At 39.8% G+C, this 19,865-nt stretch overlaps 1 protein-coding gene across 2 annotated transcripts in view; it reads left to right on the forward strand.

Moving 5' to 3' along the window:
• senp7b (SUMO specific peptidase 7b) overlaps nucleotides 1–19,865 on the forward strand; it is a 36,007-nt gene that overhangs the window by 8,673 nt on the left and 7,469 nt on the right. For both annotated transcript variants that reach the window (XM_055218074.2, XM_055218075.2), the window contains 10 exons: nucleotides 1,667–1,970; nucleotides 4,086–4,183; nucleotides 7,143–7,277; nucleotides 10,094–10,127; nucleotides 12,558–12,767; nucleotides 14,166–14,398; nucleotides 15,651–15,733; nucleotides 18,517–18,633; nucleotides 18,766–18,885; nucleotides 19,020–19,112. In XM_055218074.2, the coding sequence (XP_055074049.2) occupies nucleotides 1,667–1,970; nucleotides 4,086–4,183; nucleotides 7,143–7,277; nucleotides 10,094–10,127; nucleotides 12,558–12,767; nucleotides 14,166–14,398; nucleotides 15,651–15,733; nucleotides 18,517–18,633; nucleotides 18,766–18,885; nucleotides 19,020–19,112 (1,427 nt within the window). The remainder of the gene's footprint in view (nucleotides 1–1,666; nucleotides 1,971–4,085; nucleotides 4,184–7,142; nucleotides 7,278–10,093; nucleotides 10,128–12,557; nucleotides 12,768–14,165; nucleotides 14,399–15,650; nucleotides 15,734–18,516; nucleotides 18,634–18,765; nucleotides 18,886–19,019; nucleotides 19,113–19,865) is intronic.

Consider the following 19,865-nt stretch of genomic DNA (forward strand, 5'->3'; position numbering starts at 1 on the left):
ATATTTTCACACATTGTTCTTTACATTATGTAGGATTATTTTATGTAGAAAACAGTAAGTCACAAAAATTACTTTAGCTGGGTTTTCATAGATGCGGTCATATGCATTTCCCAGTAGCAGTTTAAACATAAAGTGGCATGGCATCTTAACTACATACAGAAGCCATTGGGACGTGCCACTTTATTTAGTTTCTTGTTTACAGTGGCTAGTCAAGCGGCACTTCTGGTGTCATGTGGCTCATGCCACTGTGTTTAGTGGCTTGTCAAGTGACACTTCCTGTGTCTGGTGGCCAGTACCACTGTGTTTAGTGGCTCATTGAAGGCACTTCCGTTGTCCGGTGGCCCGTGCCACTGTGTTAAGTGGCTCATTGAAGGCACTTCCGGTGTCATGTGGGTCATGCCACTGTGTTTAGTGGCTCGTCGAGTGGAACTAACAAAGTACGGTGGCTCATGCCACTGTGTTAAGTGGCTCGTTGAAGGCACTTCCGGTGTCATGTGGCTCATGCCACTGTGTTTAGTGGCTTGTCGAGCTGCATTTCCGGTGTCCAGTGGCCCATGCCACTGTGTTTAGTGGGTCGTCAAGCCTTATTTCCGGTGGCTCGTGCCACTGTGTATAGTGGCTCGTCGAGCTGCACTTCTGGTGTCCGGTGGCTCATGTCATTGTGTTTAGTGGTTCGTCGAGTAGCACTTCCGGTATCCGGTGGCTCATGCCACTTTGTTTAGTGGTTAGTCGAGTGGCACTTCCAGTGTCTAGTGGCTCATGCCACTGTGTTAAGTGGCTCGTCAAGCTGCATTTCCGGTGGCCGGTGGCTCATGCCACTTTGTTTAGTGGTTTGTCGAGTGGCACTTCCAGTGTCTAGTGGCTCATGCCACTGTGTTAAGTGGCTCGTCAAGCTGCACTTCCAGTGTTCGGTGGCTCATGCCACTGTTTGTAATGGCTCGTCAAGCGGCACTTCCAGTGTCTGGTGGCACGTGCCACTGTGTTTAGTGGCCTGTTGAGTGCCACTTCTGGTATCCGGAGGCTCATGCCATTGTGTGTAGTGGTTCGTCGAGTAGCACTTCTGGTATCCGGTGGCTCATGCCACTTTGTTTAGTGGTTTGTCGAGTGGCACTTCCAGTGTCTAGTGGCTCATGCCACTGTGTTAAGTGGCTCGTCAAGCTGCACTTCCAGTGTTCGGTGGCTCATGCCACTGTTTGTAGTGGCTCGTCAAGCGGCACTTCCAGTGTGTTTAGTGGCTCATCGAGTGCCACTTCTGGTGTCCGGTGGCTCGTGCCACTGTGTTTCGTGGCTCATTGAGTGCCACTTCCGGTGTTCGGTGGCTCGTGCCACTGTGGCACTTTTTATTATATTTTTTTATGTAGTCATTTAAAATGTAGTCTGTGTGGCATGATTTTATATAACCAGTGCCAATGTGTTGTATTTAATAAAAATGTATAAGAAATTTATAAGAAACTCACAAATATCACAGAATATTTTATAATATTCGATGAACCACTAAACACAGTGGCATGAGCCACTTGTCACCGGAAGTGCCACTAGACGTAGTGGCACGTGCCAATGGCTTCTGTGTGTAAGATGCCATGCCACTTTATTTTAAAACCTCTTCTCTGTATTTCAATACATCTGTACATTTGGTCTTATCTGTGTTTTTTTCTTTTTACTCCAGAGCACAACAAAGCACTGTAAGAATGGAAAAGTGTCGAATGAAGTGTCCACGTTCAAACCGTCCAATCATGAAGCCAAGTCTAGCGCAGGCCGTCACGCTCAGGAAGAGGAATCTGGTTTAAGGACCTCTAAAGAGAGAGCTGCCCTTCCTCCTTTGCCTGTCCGAAAAGACCCGCTGGTTTCACCTCCAGGCGCCGCCAAAAGCGAAGACCCCTTTACATCATTTTATAAGAACAGATTGAGCAGGAAGTCCCGGGTTCTTGTCAAGACCTACAAGAGAACTAAGCCCAGCTCCACCGAGCCAAGTATGTCCTTCTGTGTTTCGTACAGTATATTGTTTTTCAAAACTTCTCGCTCTTGTTATATATACTTTTATATAGGGCTGCACGATAATCGCGGAAGAATCGCCTCCGATAATAAATGGGATTTTGCCTAGCTTTTCAGTGAAAAATGGCTTTGTGTAGTAAATGCTGCTCCATCTGAAAGCAGGTGATGGCGATTTACTACTTATCAAGGCTTTACTGACGAGATACGCATGACAATCGCATGCGATTTATTGTGCAGCCGTACTTTTATACACTCCAGAGTGATAAGCAGTGTATTTAACAGGCACTACTTCTCGCACACCCAAAAGCAGGTCTTGTTAGATGAATTGCTATATAGGGCATTTGGCGTGAAACTTCAGACACATTTTGGATACGCCTGAAACTAATATTACATCTTAAAAGTTTGAAAATAGCCTGTTTTGAGTCTACACATGAGTCACATTGTTCAGATAGGCGTGGTCTATTTTGAGCTGTTGTTAGAGAAGGGTGACCTCATAAAGATTAATGTCTTGAAGTGTGAAGCCTGCAGAATAGCATCATTCACCCTTACAATCTAGATTAAAGCAATCCTGACCTCAAGGTCCGGGTAAAGCCCCTTAAACCTCTGTCTGCTGAAGAGAGACAAAGATACAAATACCTTTCATCTCATCATGTTTAGGACGGCAGTTTCACTCTTCTTAAACATTTAACTCTATGCTTAAAGTTGCTGTTATCTGCTTATCTTATGTATTTGTTGGTTTCTGTATTTTTACTTGCTTAGCAAAATATATAAAATGTGTTAGTGGCTTCAGATGGATGGATTGATTGATTGGTGGAAAGGAAAAGGATGGAAGTGGAGAGACGGAAAACAAGAGTTGAATTTAAAGAGAGGATTACACGTGTCCCCATGTCCCGCTCAAAGCCCATTATGGTACCCAGCCAAGACTTTCAGTACAGAGATAAAAACAAAATGAATATTCTACAAATACCAAAATGGCTTAGGCGATTAAAGCTTCAATCCTTAACTTTTTTGGGGGTCAAAATAAACAAAAAAAACTTGAGCAAGCACATTAAAAGTTAGTGATCGAAACTTTCTCTTTATTTTACCATTTATTTATTTATTTGTTTTATCTTATTTATCGATTTTGTGTGACATAAATTTTTAGCAAGAAAAATAAGGTTAAATAAACACTTGAGTTAGAAAGCACATTGAGAAGCACCCATAAAAAACAGGGAGTCTTCAGTGCATGGTTTGTGGCTAGAAGGGTCACAGCTATGGCCAAAATTTTGTGAACAGCAAAAAGTGTCTGTTTTCATTCTGATCCTACCCCCAAACCTAACCATAAACCCAACATTTTACAGGATTTAGGCCGTAGTTGTATCCTATCTAGCCAGAACCGCTGTTTTTCACCCCAATCCTACCCGTAAACCGAACATCTTGCAAGATTTGGCCGTAGCTGTATCCTCTCTAGCCAGAACCCAGTACAACCACAGCTCACATGGGTAATTAAATTCAATGAGATTTTAAACCTTTTAGTCTTCATTTTAAATAGCCTTGACAAGAAAAACGTGAACGTTTTGGAATACAAATATCCAATGTCTTTTAATCAACATGAGGTCATAAAAACGTGTAATATAATAGAATTAGCACATATAAACTGTTTACTAGAGGATACGTCTCACAACTCGTGCATCTTTTAACAATGTTTTCCTCAGTGGAAAATTTCCCATCAGATGTTTATCTAAGAAGCGAGTTTGTTTTTTGCCCTCTATAATTCCATGTTTCAACACATGCGCGATTTTCCTTGCATTAGGACATGTGCTAATGCGGCTCGTGTTCCTGTAGCTAATTGGTAAATCAATGCATTAGCAACACAAAGATTGTCGGTTCGAATCCCAGGGAACACACATACTGATAAAAATCTGTATCTTCATTGTACTGTAAGTTACTTTGGATAAACCGGCCTAATTTTGCATAAATGTAACATAATGGTCATAAGGATCATAACAACCCTTACTGTTAAAGATTGGTGGTCAAGCCTGTTAGCTTAACAATGAAATAGCAAGGATCACAATGGTTAAAGGACTAACTTCAGTATATCCTTCTCTTCCCAGTTGTGTTATCCAGTGATGACGACGGATCAGATGAAGTCAATGAAGCACCACGAAGCTTGCGAGAGCAGCAGGTATCGGATGCTCTCAGGGATGCCCAGGTAACGGACCAAGCCTTTGTGTATTCAAGAATTTGCCTAATTTGTGTGTTTTATACTACATTCACACCAGCCGTGGTAGAGGCATCAAGCGCGAGTGATTTCAATGTTAAGTCAAGACGCGTCTGGAACTCTTGTGGCGCGAATTAGGCGTTTAGCGCGGCGCAGTAGACGCGATTCTGCCTCATTTGCGCGTCTAGTTCTCGTGAAAGGCACGATTTTGAACATTTTGCATTTCACGCAAATTTGCGTCTGATGCCCGAGCACTTGCCCCTCCCACAAGAAGCGTATTTTGCTCTGACGCGCATCAAATGCTTGCTTTTTCCGCGTGTCTACTTTGCTCTAGATGCGCGAATGCATTCAAAATGTTCAAGCGGCAAATTAGATGCAGTAGACGTGATTTTGATGCCTCAAATGCGGCTGGTGTGAACCCACGGTAAGGAAGTCCCAAGACGTAGCCAATAAGTTAAGACTGTGTGTTAAGGACTAGTCTGACCAACTAGCAATTAGTTAGGTCCAAACCATAGACCGTAAAAAAAATGGATGAAGCAACATCGCTTCCTTCCATGGTAATGAATTGAAACCAGGAATGTCTGACCATGAGCGCTGCCATGTGGCGTGAAAACATCATTGGAGCCATTGCATATGTAGAAGGGATCGTCCATGAATCCAGAGGCGGAGCCGCGATATCAAACTTCCACCCAAACACTCACGCACCCAATTCAACGACGGCAATCATAACGATATATGATTATAACATATATCAGCCTGATAACAACTACCTTAAAGAACCCAAACCATCTTTTAGAAAATTTTATTGGAAGTGTAAATATTTTTTATTTGGAGCCGAGTCCCGTTTGTTTGCATGGAGAGGGTGGGGTTTATAACTTGTACTGCAGCCAGCCACCAGGGGGTGATCAAAGAGCCAGCGGCTTCTCCAAAACGCTATAAATCCATTACAATAGTTTTCAGAAAAAGTATTTTTTTTACCTAGACCCAAACATTTTGTGAATATTCAATTTATTCTGTTAAATTTATTTATTTTTTTGTCAGTCTGAACATGTTAAATAATGATTATTAAATCAAACAACAATATTGTTGATTATATATTCAAACTTTTTTTTTTCAAAACGCTATAAATCCATAAATTTTTTCCATAAATTGATGGTTGGTCTTTAAAAAACAAAAAACACAAATAAGAGAACATGCAACATTTAATGCAGAGGCCGAGGCGCGATATTTCAAATTTCCCCCCAAACGCTTGTGCGCCCAATTCAACCACGTCAATCATAGCGATATATGATTATTACGAGAACCAAAACCATCTTTTAGAAAATTTTATTGGAAGTGTAAATATTTTTTTATTTGGAGTCGAGTCTCGTTTGTTTGCAAGTAGAGGATGGGGTTTATGACTTATTCTGTAGCCAGCCACCAGGGGGCTTCTCCAAAACGCTATAAATCCATTACAATAGTTTTTAGGAAAAGTAAATTTTTTACCTAGACCCACACATTGTGTCAATATTCAATTTATTCTGTTAAATTTATTATTATTTTTTTGTCAGACTGAACATGTTAAATAATGATTATTAAATCAAACAACAATATTGTTGATTATATCTTCAAAGATATATTTTTTTCAAAACGCTATAAATGCCATCCATTTTTTTCCCATAAATTGATGGTTGGTCTTTAAAAAACAAAAAACACAAATAAGAGAACATGCAACATTTAATGCAGAGGCCGAGCCGCGATATTTCAAATATAATCCCCCCAAACGCTTGTGCGCCAAATTCAACCACGTCAATCATAGCCATATATGATTATTACGAGAACCAAAACCATCTTTCAGAAAATTTTATTGGAATTATAAATATTTTTTTTATTTGGATCCAAGTCTCGTTTGTTTGCATGGAGAGAATGGGGTTTATGACTTGTACTGCAGCCAGCCACCAGGGGGCGATCAAATAGCCAGTTGCTTCACTTTTCAAGATGTATGAGGCACATCCGGTCTAAACATTCTTACTTTTCGGATTGAAGATCAATCTACATTTTTATATAACTGATTTGACTCTTTCCTCGCCAGCGATTGCCTTAAAAACTCGGCATTGTCAGGGAAGCGTTTGGCGGGGAAAGAGTTAAAACAGTTATGATCTGTTTTGAAGAAAAATTATTGTAATACTAGTCTATGCAGCCGGCCACAGAAGGCAACCAGACAAACATACTCAGACTTATATTAACCATTCATAATGTTTACTAGTCTTTTGAAGTTTTTTTTATTTGACCTTGTTTACAAATATTCATGCAAAGCCTTTAAACATGTTTATCAGAATTGCTATTCCTTGGCCGAGCTGGAAACAGCTTCATTCTTGCATGTTCTGTTTTGTGATGGGCGGACAAATCAGTTATGGCAAAATGGCATAAAAGTGTTGTGACATTTGAAATGCAACATATTGGATTTGCCCTCGATTTCATCACTGAAAGTGACCCCTGGCTCTCAATCAAAGAGTGGGGACGTTTGAGGTGGATTAGGACAATACGACTCAAGTGTTTGTCAACATAAGCTGGCGTGCATATACAAAGTTCGACATGTGGCTGAAATGAGAAACTCATCAATAACATCTTTGTCTCTCTCTCTCTCACTCGATTAAAAAAAGAAGAATTTTGTTTATTTTTAATTCTGTCCAAGGAAAATGAAAACCACAAACTCGGACGAGCCCGGGTCAGTCACCACATGACTGGAGAGCATATTGAGATGAATCGAGGCTGATTGAAATAAATTGGCTTACTCGTGTCCGTCACTTTCCGTTGCAGTTTTGGCAAGGCTTTTAAAAACATTTCGAAGCTCGCGTATGAAATGTTGAGAGATATTTTTGGCTTTTTCGGTTTTCACGAACTATCATGTAACCGATCAATCTTGGGGTCATTGGGTTGTTTTTCATCTCTGTTTTTTCTCATGTTTCAGACTGAGAATCAAAAGAAGACAAACACAGGAAGCGAGAAGTCAATGAGCAAAGTAGAAGTGCCCTCCATCATGGAGTTGCCCTTCTCCACCCTTCATTATGATACAGTAGAGGCGCAGTCTAACGGGACCATTGTGGTAAGAAAATGTTTAAATGTATGAAAGTTACACGGCCAGTTGATCATAATAGTTTCCATTATACTTTTCTACATCACACTGGGTAGCTCCACCCACCATTAAATCTCATTGGTCCAGCCTCAGCTGGCTTTGTGTTAGGTTGAATTGGTGATGCCAAATTGTCTTTTTCCCAACTTGTGTTTACTTTAATTGCTTCTCATCATGAATATAGCCATAGATGCTGGAATGGCGTTAAATATAAATATGAAATCTCATTGGTTCAAAATCCTGCTCTACACAACTGTACAGTAAACATCAACGTTGCACTTTGATTCATTTTAAGAATTTAAATGATGTTTGATCACTGAGCGGGGAGTGTGCAATATCAGTATATTGTATAGGGAATAGCTATAAATGCGTCTTATCCAATCATATATTTCAGTTTTAAGTTGGTTACTTTGTGAATCTGTTTTTCCACCAATGCCAATACAGAAAATAAAAAATAGGGATGCACCGATATGGAAATTTTGGCTGATAACCGATAACTCTTTATATTTTGGGGCCGATAACCAATATATATATAGGCCGATAAATATTCATATTCATTTCACAATGAAAAACTCCCAGGCCGCGGACATCTTGTCTTTGCGCTAGACTAGCACTCTTCTTAAGCCCGCAACATGTGTCATCTTCGTGCTATGTCACAGAAAGCACCAATCAAAACTCCACATGGCCAGCAATGAGCAAGTAAGTGGTTCAACAAACCAAAATAATCTATAATTTATCGTCTTTCATTTATCGGCCTAATTTTGCTATCAGACCGATAACCGATAATATTAAAAATAAGCAGTAATCGGCCGATAACGATATGATGGCCGATATATCGTGCATCCCTAATAAAAAATTTAGCAGCCTTGAATATTTAAGTTTATATAAATTGGATGTGCAAATCATTTTTACTTACTATTTAATATTTACACTTACAATTATTTTTTTTTACTGTGCATGAGTTGCTGTAACTTATAAAAATGAAATTGCTTCATTTGGTAAGTTAAAGTGTTGTCAACATTTTGAAATTGTAAGTTAAAATTACTTATTAGAGATGATATTAAAAAATTCCACCGATATCAATAGCCGATTATTAATTTTTATCTGCCGATAAAATTTTTATCTGCCGATAGTTCGGTGGTTATATTAACTTGTGTTACCTCAATTCTAAAATTTACTTGATGTTATTCATTCATATAATATATTGAAAATTAAACTGGTGATAAATTCATTGCATTTTCCTGTTCTCTTTTGATTGACAGGATATATAATCCATTACTATCGTCTGTTTTATCGGTACCGATTATTTGCCAATATACCGTTGCATCTCTAAAACTTATACTTTTATAAAAATATAAAATAATTTTTAAAATATAAATATAAAAATTTAAGGCAGCTAAACGTTTTTACAGTGTATGTTTTATTTGTAAATGTTTTAATTCACTTGACTGTCCATTATGTACTATAAAAACACTGTCAGAATTTTCACAAACAATAACTATTATTGACATACCTGTATTGTTATTGTTACTGATATATTTTCATATATAATATTACTGCAATGTGCAATTTTACCCCTTGACAATTACCTTTTAAAACTAACCCATTAGCTTGGTAAAAATAGTAATAGTGAAATAATTCAATTAAAAAATTAAGTTTTATTTTTATATACATTGAAAATAGTAAGCTACAAAATACATTTTTATTTTGCAAATCCTCCAGCAACAATAAACATAAATGACACAATATAAGCATAAATATAAAGACAAATAATTAACTACTCTTCTGGACAAATAATCAACTATAAAAAAGAATGTATGTATTTTGCATCAACTCGGAGATGTTAATTCAATTATACCTGTTTCTTTTGTAAATGAAGGGCACATTAGATTAGGCCTGTTGGTTCTCCTGGGTTTTCTCTTCTTGTTCTCCTCGATCTGCTTGGATTATTTTCCAACACTTGCTTCCAGGTCATTCTCTCAGTACACTGGCCAATCACGCGTTTCAATTTTTGTTGTTGTTTTTTTAATAAAGGACATCTGTTATTGTAGTAAGTATTTTAATTGGCTGTCCCAGCTACAAACCGCAAAACAACAGTGAGCCAACATCAGAATGCAGATGTGATTAGAGACCATTTGCACAGAACCAATGTTCACGTGCCAGTAAAATCCCAACTATTTCTGAAACACTGCAAAGCGCCAGAGACCCGAAGGTCGCGTGTTCATTAGCACAACAACTGTCTGTATCCTAAATTGGCCTTGGTAGTGGTATACGGCACAGATTATTACTGTTGATCCTAAATACTTCAAAAGAATATTACAGTGAGGTATTTAGTTTTTTCATCACAAAATTAAAGGGATAGTTTACACAAAAAAATCTTAATTTTTGTCATAATCTTCTCATCCTCATGTTGTTTTAAACCTGTATACATTTCTTTCTTTTTTTAATGAACACAAAAAACATATTTTAATAAATGATGGTATTGGAATTGAATTCCAATGGACACATGTGTAACTTAGGTCAATGTGTCATGCATTTGTTGTCTTTATCATTATTAGCACATCTTATGAGTGAATGCAAGTTTATTGAACACTGTTTTATGTGACTGCGTACTTGTTTGCTGTTCCAGCTGTGGCAGTATAATGACACAGTTTTATTTGTTCAGTCTGTTCAATATCTCGCGGTGTATGCTCTTTGCAGTTACAAGTTCAAGATACTGCCAGTTCTTTGTGAGCCATGTTTGTCTTTTCTTTTAATTGTGATGTTTTCTCTGTCTTTCTCTTTTATAGATCACAGATGAAGTCATTTCAATACCACTGAAAGGTATTTACAACTAGAATCAGTTTTTTTGTATTTTGAAAAGAAAATTTAAAGGGACAGTTCACCCAAAACAGCTACAGTCATTTTAGTAAGGGAAAAATAAAAATCCCAAAGGAACATGCATGCTATGCTATGAAGTATGCTTTGAATAAGCCGCTTTACATAAGAGTAACTACCAAATTCATAAATGTAATGTATGTAATACAATGTAAATGCAGCTTGGGAGACTTGAAACAAGCAGTTACTGTGCGTTCACACTGCTGCCGGCGAGAGCGTCAGAGTGGCCGGAAGTCATTTCTTTTTTTAACGAGAGCTGGCGGCAAGCTTCAGCGAGCAGCTGCGCAGCATGACTTGGACAGTGTGAGCGTCGAGGAGAGTGAAATCAGCATGGTAATGTGCTATTGCGCGGTTCGGCAGAAACCAATGGGAAGACAGAAACCATCGGGGCAACCAATGGGAAAACGGCAACCGTTAAAGGCGACCAATGGGAAGGACGAAACCGTCTGCAGCAACCCATCGGAAGGTGGAACCCATCGGCGGCAACCCATCGGAAGGCGGAACCCGTCAGCGGCAACCCATCGGAAGGCGGAACCCATCGGCGGCAAACCATCGGAAGGCGGAAACCGGTCTGCGCCATCCAGTTGGAAGGCAGTAACCGGTCTGTGCCATCCAATCGTAAGGCGAAAACCATCGTAATCTGAAGGTGGAAACCGTTGGTGCCATCCAATCGGAAGGTGGAAACCGTCGGCGCCATCCAATCGGAAGGCGAAAACCATCGGAATCTGAAGGTGGAAACCGTCGGTGCCATCCAATCGTAAGGCAGAAACCGCCGGCGCCATCCAATCGTAAGGCCGGAACAGACTGCGCCATCCAATTGGAAAGCGTAAGGCGGAAACCGTCGGTGCCATCCAAACGGAAGGCGTAAGGTGGAAACTGTCGGCGGCATCCAATTGAAAGGTGGAAACCGTCTGAGCCATCAAATTGGAAGGCATACGGCGGAAACCGTCGGCGCCATTCAATCGGAAGCCGGAAACCGTCGGAGGCATCCAATCGGAAGGCAGAAACCGTCTGTGCCATCCAATCAGAAGGCGTAAGGTGGAAACCGTCGGTGGCATCAAACCGGAAGGCGTAAGGCGGAAACCGTCGGCGGCATTCAATCACAAGGGCGTTAGGCGGAAACCGTCGGCGCCATTCAATCGAAAGGCGTTAGGCGGAAACCGGCGGCGCCATTCAATCAAAAGGCATTAGGCGGAAACCGGCGGCGCCATTCAATCGAAAGGCGTTAGGCAGAAACCGTAGGCGCCATTCAATCGAAAGGCGTTAGGCGGAAACTGGCGGCGCCATTCAATCGAAAGGCGTTAGCCGAAAACCGTCGGCGCCATCCAATCGGAAGGCGGAAACCGTCGGTGTTTAATTTGGACTGTATTTTTGTTTCTAGTGAGCATTACTAAATGATTTGGTAACCAGCATGCAAATTTTTTGCAAATTAGCGAATAAAATTATGAAAAATGATGACCAAAGAATAGTTGAATCTTTTTAAACTATCAAAAGACACAATAGCAGTTTGGTGGTTGTGTGTGTGGTGCTGCCCCTTGTGGTGAAGCAGTGTAATTACACACAGATTAGATTGGTGCACAGGCTAAAGTTCTTTGACCCTTTCACCTATTTTATCGTGTGACAGCTGTCCTCAACTGTCTATGACCCTCTCTCTTTCAGCATTAAGACGGCTCAGATTAAAGCTCTATTTATGGATGCGAGACAGAGGAGGTGCAGTGAACGTATTTGCTTGACTTTAGTCACCCCCGCATTACCGTGTTCAATAGTTCACCTGTGAGCGTGTGTAAGATGCTTATGTTGGTTTCAGACGGCGCTCTGTTCAGAGCTTTTTTGTATGCAAACTGCCCTCTCAAAATAAAGTAAATAAAAAGCAAGTCATCGCAAACAAATTGTGCAAACAAAGTCATCTTGTTTCAATAGCAAGTACAGAGTTTTATGAGGCTGTTGTTAGTGAGCGGTTCTTAAAGGATTAGTTCACCCAAACAGTGCACGTCATGCAATTACGTTCAATTTAATGGGGACTGGATCTCATAAGCTAGTTAACGGACGAAACTGCATTGTTTACATTTATTGGCAGACTTTTCTTTTAAAGACCCTGTGAAGTCAAATTAAGTCTCTTCATGTTTATCAAGGGGGTTGATAGGATTTTGTCCAATAAAAATGCTCACTAGAATGATTAAGTTTCTCCCCATTACGAAAGTCTGTATATGTTACTTCAAGATCGATTCGAATGATTGTACAGTCATCAGATCTCGAAGTTAATTTTATGCCATACACCAATCAATCTGCGTGAAGTTGATGGATCAAAGCTGCACAATATCGTGTCATACACAACCATACATTATTGTTAAGATAACTCAATGCTCATTCTTTCAGGTGCAGGTGAAGAAGGGGAGATAGCCATAAGTGTGGCATGCCTAGAGCTACGTTTGTTTGGCGTTTGGGATGGTGGCCTGGCTCACGATGGCAGTTTGTTTTCGAGTACCGAAGAGCCCGCCCCCTCTCTCCTGTTCCTCGTAGTATCGGACGCTCAAGCCAGACTCATTCAGAAAGAGCTATCTGTGATACACTCTGTACATATCTCAGGTCAGGACAGCACTGGACCATACTGGGTTAACCTTAGATGTTTTTCATTTATGAGCCTCTTTGGGATAGCTGGGGTAGTACGGATTCTTTATGGAAAACGGGGTTCCTACGGGTCCTTGAAAGTTTGTGAATCTGGGGGAAAATTTCAAGGCCCTGTGAAGTTTTTCAAAAATATACATACATAGATACAGGTCATTGAAAATGCTTGAATCTATTTTATGCAAGAAGTTTTCTGAAAAAAAAAATCCATATAATCATAAAAATTCTAGACTTTTTAAGCAGACGTGCTAAACTGTTCGCTTTAAATGCTTATATCTTCTGTATGCAAATGTTGATACCAAAATGCTTTTTTGCATAGTTGTGTTTGACACATGAAAACGTCTCGGGTTACGTATGTAACTGTTGTTCCCTGAGAAGGGAACGAGACGCTGCGTCTCCCTTGCCATACTTCCTGCGTCCCTGTAACGCCGTCTTTGGCAATATTTTAGATAGTGATATACTTCCTGGCTCCCACATCACCCTGTCTTTGTCGTCAAGCCTCACCATTGGTTGAATTTGATATACACATTCAGACGCACTTACCCCTGAAGGCGTCCCCAAAGTCCCTCGAAAGGGAACTGTAACAATGTATCTTAAAAGGTAACACGATGTAACCTCGCTCTCACTTACAGTACAATGTGTCCCCATATTTAGTCCTTGAATTTGAGGGTATTGGTCCTGGAAAGTCCTTGAAAGGTCCTTGAAGTTAACTAAGATGTGGGAAACCTTTGAAAAGGCCATTTTTAAAAAGCAAACATTTTAACATATTATTAATGTATTGGGCATTTTACTAGCTGTTAGCTTAGCAACATACTAACAGCAGTGTCTATTGAAATCAATTTTGAGTTGATTTTACTGTGTCTGTGTCAAACGTTTTTATACATTATTGATAATAATCATAATAAACAATCTTTCCAACGTATAATGGTGGAAGTATTCACATAAATCAGTTGGTAAAGTGTTGTGTTAGCAACTCAAACGGCCCAGGTTCGATCCCCACATATAATGCAAGACCTGGAATGGGACATCAACTAGTAGCTGCATGTTAATACATTTACCACAAGTTTCTTTAAACGGAGAACAGGTGTGTGTTTGGTCGAAGTATTGGCCATTTAAAGGATTAATTCATTCAATCTGTTTCTAATACTGTTAGCATTGGAAACTTATCTAAACAGGTGTTGTTGGTTTCATACTGAAACCATTGTGGCCGCCCACTGAGCATTTATGGATGGATCAACAACCATCTGATTCATATTAAATGTTGTGTATAAACTAATAAATAAAGTGAAAGTAGGAAATGGGTCAACTAAATTAATTAAAAAATGAATGTGGGAAATGTTTTTCTCTGTCTCTCCTCAGGTCAGGCTTGTCCTTTCTTGTTGTTTGTGTTGGCCGACCATTTGGGAGATCTTCAGACGGCCATGTTGGAATCTCAAATGGACATGATTGGTCTAAAATACGGTCAAACCGCTTTGAGTAACCCCCTGAATTGGGCAGATGGCCTGAATCGGCTTCATTGCCACCCGCAGGGCGTAAACCTTCTCTCTCTACTGGGACAAAATGTGGAGGATGCGGGACAGGACACTGCAAAGGTAGGTTTTTTACATTTAAATAAATCATTTTTTAAATCGGACATTGGGAAATTGACATTCTTGAACATGCCAAGGACTGCTAGGGTGGATATCACATGTGGCCTCAGATGTGTGCCAATCACATGGATGCATTGCTCTTCATCCAGTCATAGATCTGTTCATCTTCAATAGCTTGGCCAGATACTGTCAGGAACCTGAGCACAGATGTGATAGAGGCACCAGAGACATTTTTAGGGCCCCATATAAGTGCAGGAATGAGGTTAGCCATGGTCCATAGAGCCCGTGTTGCTTGAGGTATGAAATAAAGTTGGCTGGTTTAGTGTTAGTAGCTCCCTGCACTATGGAAGTGTCCGTTCTGTCACTTTCTCCAGAGTGTTTATGAGCTGGTTGAGGAGTCATGGCTCTACTCGGAGGTACTAGGACTACGGTGCGTGTGGGCGCCTGTGCCTCTGGGGTACGGGCCGTTTCTTTTTCGTTTGCCGAGCGCGCCAGCTGGCAGAGGTGGAAGTAGGCCACCTCGCTTTCTCCTTTATGTCTTTTACGAGCTGGCTCGGAGATTAACAGAGATCGAGCGTAGCAATCCGGCCCAAACGTGCGGCACGTGGCATTTTTGTTCTCTCTGCTTCTCATTTCTGCACATTTTCTTGATCAGCTTTGGCTGGATTTACACTGCAGATCTTGGTGCCCAATTCTGATCCACATTTGCCAGCGTTGCATTTTTAATGACTCACAACACGTCTTGACATGCGATATCATATCTGATCTGTCCGCTTACATTACAGATGCAAATGCATGTATCCAATTCATATCCAAATTATTTTCACATATGAATGAGGCCTGAAATTGTTTCGGAGAATTTCGGAATCTGTGAGCTTTTTTTCCTGCTTACACATTCGCGGGTCATATCCGATGGAGGGGGAAATCTAAATTGAATCACTTCAAACAGGCATTGTTAATTCAGCCTATTATGTTGGGTGTCATAAGCTAAATTTTTCCTGTCTGCGACCTTCGAAAACGACTGTTGCATTTCGCCCCCTAGTGGCAGTCGCACTGCATTTTCAGTGTTTGCCGTAGGTCAACACTGCACACAAATCAGATTTGCATCTCTTATTAGACCCGGTGGGTTAATATATGTCTTCTGAAGCCAAACAGTATGTTTAATAGTTTCTTATATTTAGTGATTGATCTGTTACATTTAGTTTCTATACACTAGATCTGTTTTGTTCTGACCTGCTTCACTTATTCCCAACAGATGAGCGCAGGTGAAACTAGCAAAGATCCAGCGGTCAGGAGACCTCTCCGCAGTCACAGCCGTCTGCAGAGCTTGCCACGCAGGTACAGACAGAAACAGTCATGGTCAAAACCTGGCTTTTGTCTTTTAAATCAGGTCTCGTAGCCAGAATAAGTTCATCTTTTAGCCAACCAGATGAGCTGTACATGTCATGTGACGTATCATTCTATACTAGACTAAAAAAATAAGTTTAATTCATATGGGGCTGCCACTAAAGATTTATTGATTATTGAAAAATTAATCAATAATTTTTCAGATTAACCATTTAATGGGATAAAAAACTAAAACAATTCTTACATTTATTTTTACTAAGGTCTAGTCCACACATACAAGGGATTTTTTTATAACCGTGTTGTCCCCTACCTCAAAACAAATCTCATCGTCCACATAAACATGCAAAAAAACAGTATGAAGCAAGCACTGTCAAAAGCATGTCAAACCAACAGTTGACGATATATCCCTAACCTTAGAGACATTTTGGCCAATCAGAAGTCATTGCAGAGTCTCACCTCGGCACGAACAACAGAGTCACAGGCCAAAAACTCTGGTTTCACTGGCAACACGACAATAAGTTTCTGAAAATCTTCACCCTAGCAGTTCATAAAAGTACGTTTTCAGTCACCCGATACTGCATTTGCGTGTGGACGAACGGCCAAACCGCATAGAAAAAGTTATGTTTTTGAAAATACACATGGAAGTGTGGATAGGTGCTAAATTAACCCTAAATAAAAGTTTGTGTGTTAAAATGTAAACTTTACTGACATATTATGTTGAGTTTTGCCCTGAGAAACACAAATTACAAAATTATTGGCTAAATTACAATAATGTAATTTCCGTAATGACGAACGCAATCTACCGAGAACATCGCAAATTAGCATATGCTTTTTTTAGCTGTGACAAAAACGGTTTGGCAAGAGGAAAAATTCAAAAATCTTATTAAAAAACTTGTTTTAAAAGCATTCTTCAGGTATATTTCAATGCATATAATGTATTTACCGGTATGTTGATTTTATGCAGTACAAAATGTAAAAATATTATGAAAGTTAAGACTGAATGGACCTGAAAATGTCAAATGGTGTAACTGCTTAATGTGCCAAAGAATGAGAAATATTAAATATTTTATACACCTTGATGGCATGTAAGCATAATCATCAAAAAAAATTAAAATCATTTTAAAATATTACAGGAAAATACATTTCATTAGTTATTTCTAAATGTAAATTTTAATGCGTTTTTGTCAGATTTTTCGGGACATATGCTGAAAACAGCTCTGTTTTCTGAATAATCTTTGACTAAATTTATGTAAAAAAATCATATTTATTACACTAAACTAGATGATTATATTTTATTCCCCATTTATTATGATTACATTTATATTTTCATGTAAAAAATACCAGTTACACCAATTGACACAGATGGTTACACCACATTGACATTTTTGCAATTATCCGCCAAATATTCTTTCAAAATAAAATAAAACCAGAAATTTTAGACTTGGTCCTCAAAAAAGAGAATTAGTAATCTGTAATCTGCAAATTTATTTAGAAATTTTAACCCCTTGACATTTAATTGAACCATACGGACACAAAATAATTAACGTCACGTCATTGATCCTAACACTCTCCTCCCATAAATTTAGACCAAATTTAGAAGGGAAAATCCTACAAATGTATAAGCAATAAGGTCAGTCGCAAATATAATTATCTCCACGTCTTTCCAGTGCTAATTTTTCATTGCATAAATCCAAATAGTAATTTTTAACGACGAAAACGCTTGCAAATAATCTGGAAAAAAATCTTTAATTTTTACATAACATTCAACGAAACACAAATATTTGTTTAGTTTTTAAGCAGTATAACTTCTTTAAATATCCATAAAACAAGTACCGAGATGTAAACACTCTTAAGGGGATCGCACACCGGCCGCGCAGCTCAGCGCCGCGCAGCGTCGAGTCGCGTCCAGGACAACTCGGAGGTATTGTAAACCGGAAGTGCACATTAAATAGCGTGAGCTTTGTCAGATAGCGTCTACTTCAAAATGAAAAAATATACGTTAGCAGCCAATGTTAATCGTTAATGATTTGGGACAAATATGATGTTATTTAATGTTAAACTATGTGAGTGGCGCTGTGTGGCGCGACAGGGATTTGAGCAACTTCCTGAGTCACAGCTGGGCGGCGTGGACAGGCGCCACCTGGCGGCACCGGTGTGCGTACACTCATAGAAAACAATGTGTTCGATTTTTTTTAGAACGGCGCTGAGCTGCGCGGCCGGTGTGCGATCCCCTTTAGTGTTGTACACAACTTAATCAATAGTGACATTTGTTGGCGATGATTTTCATAGTCGGTTATTATCAAATTTATCAATTAGTTGTTGCAGCCATACTTGATACTGTTTGTAGCTCTTCAAAAAGACATTGACTGGTAAAACATCTGTTACAATATGGTGAAATTATAGTAAAGTACTATTGAATGGAACTCACTAGCAAAACATCCTTTTTGGTCTTTAAACTCCTATTTTATATTAATGCAATAATTCGTACTTCAGCCATAACTTAGGAACCAAAAGAAATATGAAACTTCTCATAATTACTCGCCCTCATGCCATCCCAGATTTATATGACTTTCTTTCCTCACTGTTTTTCGGAGAGGAAAGGTTAACATACCACTGACATAAACCTTTCCGTTGAATTGTTGAAGTTTCCATAAGCTTAAGCAATTGAATTTGTAAGGCATAATTGATGCATCACAATTAGCACAGAGGGTTATATTGTTGGAACTTCATTTTTTTGGCCAAAGCTGAAGTTACAGTAGACATTTTCCACGCAGACTGATCCAGTACCCACCTCCCCCCTCCAAGGGCGGCATAACTGTCACAGCCGAAGACCTGGAGTGCCTTAAAGATGGCGAGTTTCTCAATGATGTCATCATCGACTTCTACCTCAAGTGAGAGCTCACCGAAATACTCATGGGTTGCCTGTTTGATTTGTTTTGGGGCTGTACCAAACACACTTAAAGGAGTACCGATAGGATATCAAATTTGAGCTCTTCATATGTCCTCTAACATGTTTTTTGAAGGTACTTGATGTTGGAGAGAGCCGACAAAGATGTTGCAGAAAGATCTCACATCTTTAGCAGTTTCTTCTACAAACAACTTACTCGAAAAGACAACAGCTGCCTAGAAGAAAACGGCAAAACGTAAGAAATTGCTAGAATATTTGTTAAACTTTTCATTTCTTCAAAATGAAAGAAATTTATTTTTGTGTTTTTGGGTGAACTGTACCTTTTATTAGATTAGAGATCTTGTAAGTTTCACGCTGTTGGTTCCACAGGGTTCGGCACAGACGACATCATCGAGTCAGAACTTGGACCCGTCATGTGGACATCTTCAGCAAGGACTTCCTCTTCATACCTGTTAACCAGGAGTAAGTGCCATCTGAACCACACACATGTACAAGCCAAACTTAACTTAAGTCAGGAGAAGCCCCAAACTATATCACACATGAACTCCTCTGTGAGTACAAAGTACAGGTTTTCCCCTTTCCCAGTTTTTCCTCTCATTACAAGGAAACGAGGCAGAAGATGACACAAAACGTGCCAGGAGGCCACCAGCCGAGCGTGCCTTCAACGTCAGACCGTTTCATAAATAGTTACGGCGTCCCGAGCGCACTTTACAGGCTGTTCTTTAGGTTTCAATAGGAAAGAGGTAGCGAGGTTTAGTGTCCTGCTGTGTTTGTTTCCTGAGAACAGTGAGAGATGTTGGATCGAGGTTTAAAAACGAGGGAATAAATCTGTGCAATGAGGTCAAGCGACGCCAAACTGGGAGAAAACGGCGAATTCTCGCATGGTACTCGGCGTTCTCGTAAAACCTAACGGCCGCTTAAAGACGCACATGCTTGCGTGCTTCCGGACGCTCTCACGCACACGTGGTACAACATGGCACAGAACAACACAGCTGCTTCACAAGTTTGGGAATGTCCTTTATTTCGGTGGAGCTTTGGGAAACTGTCAGCGGCACACATTTAGACTGTTAGCTGTACGAGGGCTGGGAAATGGATTAAGTATTTACAATTTGGAATGACGTATTGCATTTACAAGATGCGCAATTCCTGTAGCACAAATGTTGCAGGTTCAGTTCATTTCTATAAATCAGTGTCCGACTGAAAGAGTCGAATCTC

This window comes from Misgurnus anguillicaudatus, chromosome 23, assembly GCF_027580225.2.
Source record: "Misgurnus anguillicaudatus chromosome 23, ASM2758022v2, whole genome shotgun sequence".
Taxonomy (NCBI): domain Eukaryota; kingdom Metazoa; phylum Chordata; class Actinopteri; order Cypriniformes; family Cobitidae; genus Misgurnus; species Misgurnus anguillicaudatus.